The 5811-nt window shown below is 42.8% G+C and overlaps 1 protein-coding gene across 1 annotated transcript; it reads left to right on the top strand.

The window, feature by feature from the left end:
• The first annotated feature begins 5080 nt into the window (after positions 1–5080).
• On the top strand, positions 5081–5776 carry LOC308425620 (cytochrome b5). The gene has a single exon (XM_080923027.1). It carries the CDS (start codon positions 5140–5142, stop codon positions 5542–5544), a length of 405 nt encoding a protein of 134 aa, XP_080779153.1. The 5' UTR covers positions 5081–5139; the 3' UTR covers positions 5545–5776.
• The last annotated feature ends 35 nt before the right edge of the window (positions 5777–5811 follow it).

Raw genomic sequence — 5811 nt, forward strand, 5'->3', positions numbered from 1 at the left:
AGGAACACCCACACACTGATGCACATATACATAACTTAAAAGTAAAGGGGACAGAGAGATGGCTCAGCAGTTAAGAGCACTGGCTACTTTCCCAGCACCCACATGGTGGCTTACATCAGACTGTTAACTGCAGTTCCAAGGGATCCAGCACCTTTTTATGGCTTCCTTGGACATTTACATACAGGCAAAACATTTACATACAGGCAAAATACCCATACACATAGAATTAAGAAAATAAAAATAAGATAAAGCAGAAAGATGAAAGGGGATAGAGTGGAGAAAGGAAAGCACATGTACCATTCCTAATTGCACATGCAGTTTTACCTACTGTCTTATTTTTCTATTTTAAATCAGATATAATTTGCATACAGTGATATTAGCCCTTTTCAGTTTCCAGTGTCGTGAGCTTAGAGAAATGCATGTCATAATGTCAGCACACCACAGTTCAGTTGGGACATTTCCATCATCCCCTACTTTTCTCCACACCCACTCTATTGTCTGGAAATCACTGGCCTGACTTTTCCGGAATGTCACGTAAATTCTACATGAATGGAGTCCTACTGCATGTCCTCTTCTCTCACTTAGCATAATGGATCTGTGATTCATCCATGTTATTATTTGTATCATCAGTTTCTTTTCTTGCTCCGTTGATTTGTTTATCTATGAGGTGATTTGGAAACATCTGGGTTGTTTTAAATTCTGAGAAGTTGTGAATAAAGCTCCTGTAAACCTTCCTGTCTAAAGTTTTGTGGTTTTGTTCACTTAGGTGTATGCCTAGGAGGAAGATTGCTAAGTGGTGTGGTCAGTCAGTGTTTACAATTGTAAGGAAGGCTATTATTTTCACATTCCTACTGACAATGTCTAAGAGTTTCAGATACTCAGAGAGTTTCCTTTTAGTGGCGATAATAGCTAATGTTTCCTAATGCTTACTATATGTCGTGCACATACCAGGCATACTACAACCTTGACTCTTAATCCATAAAGCAATTCTGGAGCTTGTAATTACCATTATCCCAGTTTAACAGATGAGGGGATGGAGAACTGGTTCAAACAAACAAAACCACCTAGATCCTATGGCTTCTGTGGCTCATTCACTCACTTAATAAATATATTGAACACCTGTTCCTGCTGAAGACAGGCACCTGTGCTGGGTGCTGAATTCAGCAAAGAACCGGATACATCAAATGCCTGCCATCAAAAAGTCAACTTCATGTAAGGAGATAGTAGTCACACCATAAAGATGTGATTGTGATAGGTCCCAAGCCAGGTAAGGATGGTGCACACCAAGAAAGTGTGGGTGTGGAATGCCTCTGGGGAAGCTCTCTCAAGGGAAGTGATTTTTAAGCTGAAGCAATTCGGAAGAGAAGGCATAATAAACCAAAGCAGCAACGTGTGCAGAGCCGTGAGTGAGGACATGGAGTTTCGAAAGTCAAGAGCAGAGGTACAAGTAGAAGCTAAAGAACTGGGTGGAGCCAGATCTTTAGTTTAAGAGCTGTCATAGGGAAGTGGCCTTTGAAGAAGTGGTGACCCAGGTTCACTGCTGTCATCAGCTCATGGCCTTCTGTTATTCTTTCTCTGTCTCTGGGCCTCCTGCACTGCTACAGAGAATCTGGAATGAAGGCCACGATGTCCAGTCTACATCCACACTGTCTGGCTTATGCTGGTTGTTCCTTTGTGTATTCATTTCCAGTGGTCACTATCTGTTACTACTTGAAACCATTCTGAAGTTCCCAACTCCATTATATTGTCTTTAATAATAATATTAAATGTAAACTCAGCTTAGGGGGTTTGTAAAAAAAAAAAAGTAGCCTGTTTTAAGAGAACACAGGTAGACCCTAGGTTTAAAAACTGTGTTGTGGCAATGGCTCAGTGGGAAAGACACTTGCCACCAAGCCTAGTGACCTGAATATGATCCTTGACACCTACATGGTAAAAGGAGAGAACCAAATACCAAAACTTCAGACTGCACACAGTTTCCTAATGACCTGCTAATCCACTGAATAAGGTATCGATATACAATTCAGGGGGCTCAAATTGCTATCTTTTGACCTACATATGCACGTATGTGTGTGTGTGTGTGTGTGTGTGTGTGCATGTGCACGAACGCGCACATATACTAAATAAAAAATGAATGAATGTAGTTTTAAAAGTTTTTTTTTAATGCATTAGGATAAGTAACAATCGGCCAAGCTGTTTATAATAAGCAAAACAGGAAATACCTTTGGCTGGAGGAAAATAGATGGTATGTTTTTAAGATAAATATAGTGTGGAAGTTTATAGATAAGAATAATTTGTATATGAAAATGAGCATGTGATAGTCCCACAAATGAACCAGGCTTTTAAAACATAATGTTCTGCTATTCTGTGACATGGGTGCAGATAGCTGACAATACAAAGTACCACAGAGACCTTAATAACATGAAATGCCACACATAAGGTACCCATTCAATCTCTGATACTCTGAACTAAAGGGGCTGGGAGCGCGGCTCAGTTGGTGATATGCTAGCTAGCGTGCACGAAGCCGTGGGTTTGATCCCTAGCATGGCGGGCACTGAGTGTGCTGGTACTTGGCTATAATCCCAGCATTCATGCAGTGGAAAGCAGGTGAATTAGATGTCAAAGGTCATCTTCTGCTACATATTGAATTTAAGGTCAGTCTTGGATACATAAGACAATAAATGAAACAAAACTAAATCTTGGAGAGCATACCCTTTGAGTAATGACTGGAAGGTGTGACACCAGCACACAGTCAGTACTTTGGGGGTTCAGGCAAGAAGATGGCAACTTAAGCTTCAGCTGAACTACATCGTAAGACCCCATTTCAAAAGAAACAGAAATAAGGGCTAGAGAGATGGCTCTGAGGTTAAGAGCACTGGCTGCTCTTCCAGAGGACTCAAATTCGATTTCCAGCACCCACATGGCAGCTCAAAACTGTGCACCTTCAAGATCTGACATCCCCACAAAAACATACATTTTTAAAGGAAACTAATAATTAAAAGGAGGTGGTCTAGCTGGCTGTGTGGGAACCAGGTATGGTCCATCTCCAAGGACACAAAGGGTAAGGTGAAAAGAAAAAACAAACAAACAAAAACCACAGAAATCCCTAATGAAGAACTCCTATACTCTTTCTTGCTGTGCCAAGAGAAAGTGGTGTTGAGGACATGGTGGCCATTTAAGTGATTTGGACAGTCTTCAGGTGAGCTAAGTGTAGATGGTCCTACAACCATTCGCATTTTGGTGTTAATTCCACTTCCCCAAGAAGTGCTGCCTAGTGACATACTCAGGACTTCATTAGAATCTTTCCATTTTAATTAGTAAAATAAAGTGAGAGCCAGTGATTGGGCAGGGTAAGAGAGGTGGAGAGAGAGGGTCAGAGGTGAGAGTACAGAGGAGGACCAAGAAAGGACCAAGATGGACATCGAAAAGGATGAATTGGATCCAGGCAGACTTAATTGGTGTGAGGTAGCTATGAACATCAAGGATTTTATAGGTCTTATATCTCATATTGAAAGGCAGTTTGTATCTTTGTCTATTTGATGTAATCTTACTGTATGGAAGGTTCGTGGATTGAGAGTTTGATATATAAACCTGTATGAAAAGCCATGTTTATGCTGGGTAGGGCGGCAATTTTACCCCAGTTGGAGGCAGTCATAGGGGCGGAGTGATGGGGGGGGGGGCTTGAACTGAGCGACAGAGTCCGTAGCGGCGCCCGCGGAGTGAGACCACGGGGCTCCATAAGATAAGCCATTCCAATGTTTTAATATTTACTGCAACAGCTAAGTTTCACCCCTTTCTGCCAATTTACTGTTTCTAACTCTTACTGTTTTGAGGGCGCTGAACATAATATGCTTGAGTAGACACTGTGCAGACCGTGTTCTTTTTGTAAGATGAAGACAGGGTCTTGGGCTGGGGAGATGGCTCAGTGAGTAAGAACACATGCTAGGCAAGCTTGAAAACCTGGGTTCGAATTCCCCAGCACCCAGGTAAAAAGCTGGGCGCAGCTGTCATGCAGGTGACAGCATGGAGGGAGTGCTGATTGAGAGCTCCGAACCTCAGCGAGCCCAGATCAAATGTTAGGCTTCATAGTCAGCGAGAGACGCTGACTGGAGGGATGATAGAGCGGGCTACCTGATGTACTCCGCTGGCCTCCATGTGCACCCACATATACTACATACATGCATCCCAAACACACTCACACAGAGGAGAATGAACTGGAGTGCCCATGCTAGGATTTAAATGCAGAACCTCACCCAAGCTAGCCAACTGCCCCAGCATGGAGCTACACCCCAGCTCTGAGTTAACTTTTTATTATAAGACAAAGTCTCATTAAGTTGCAAGACTGGCCTTGATTTCACTTTCAACCCAGGCAAGCCTTGAACTTGTGGTCCTTCTACTTTAGCCTCTTAAGTATTTGGAATTAGTCCTGTACTGATAGGCTTGACTAAGACTTGTTATTCCATTTTGGCTCCCCTGTCTATAACCTCCTAACGTTTTGATGCCCAGCACTACAAACAAGCAATAAATGAGTAAAGTTACAGGATGTCAAAATTATCTGGTCTATACCCCTTAAATATTGATAGTATCTCCTCATTGTGCAGGTGGTACATGCCTTTAATCCCAGAATGCAGGAGGAAGAGGTAGGTGAAGCTGCTGTGGTCCATAGCTGGATCAAATGTGATTGTACTTAAGAGCCCTAGGAACATTTTGGAAATAGGGGGTGGAGTGGCCTTTGGCTATATCAGTGCTAGAAATAGATGCTATTAACATCGTGTTTTGTTTGAGGCAGGTTCTCACCATATTGTTTAGCCTGGCCAGCAATTTGATATGTAGCCCAGGTTGACCCAAATTCACAATCCCTCTGCTTTCACCCTGGAAGACAGGTATGTGCCACCACACTCAGGTTTTGCTACCATCTTAGAGTAGAAGAATGTATTTATCAAGGGCAGTAGGCTACACCTTTAATCCCAGCATTCAAGGAGAAGAAGTAGATCTCTTGGTCTACAGAACTAGCCAGGCTAAACAGAGAAACCAAGAAAGGAAGAAGGTGTTGCAGTAAATATTAAAAAAATAATAGAGACCTGATCATAGCACTACCCTGCACGGCTGTGTTGCAGGGCCCGGAAGGCTCACTGTTCCGAGATGGCCGGGAAGTCAGACAAGGATGTGAAGTACTACACCCTGGAAGAGATTCAGAAGCACAAAGACAGCAAGAGCACCTGGGTGATTCTGCATCATAAGGTGTACGATCTGACCAAGTTTCTCGAAGAGCATCCTGGTGGGGAAGAAGTCCTAAGAGAGCAAGCTGGGGGTGATGCTACCGAGAACTTTGAGGATGTCGGGCACTCTACGGATGCACGAGAACTGTCCAAAACATACATCATCGGGGAACTCCATCCAGATGACAGATCAAAGATAGCCAAGCCTTCGGAAACTCTTATCACTACTTCGGAGTCTAATTCCAGTTGGTGGACCAACTGGGTGATCCCAGCCATCTCAGCCCTGGCTGTAGCCCTGATGTATCGCTTCTACATGGCAGAAGATTAACTCGTCTCTCCGAAGCCAAGGAAGGAAAAGACTGCCCCAGAGAGGAGAGAAAAGAAGCCAGTGTTAATCACTTCCACTGACAGAAACCTTCCCCCGAGAAAGTAATTGTAATATATCTGTTTCCCTTTACTCCTGTGCTAGAACAAACAAGGGACTCTTTGTACTCTTAAACTCTTCATATGTGCCTTTTTATTCAGCTTCATTTTGATGTTTCTTTACTATGTAATTTACTTATTGTAAACATGATCTTTTTAAAATATATCTGGC

Source organism: Micromys minutus, assembly GCF_963924665.1.
Source record: "Micromys minutus genome assembly, chromosome: 10".
In the NCBI taxonomy this organism is placed as follows: Eukaryota; Metazoa; Chordata; class Mammalia; order Rodentia; family Muridae; genus Micromys; species Micromys minutus.

Coding starts and splice junctions, on each gene's coding strand:
- LOC308425620 (XM_080923027.1), top strand. CDS start 5,140: ATGGCCGGGAAGTCAGACAAGGATGTGAAGTACTACACCCTGGAAGAG.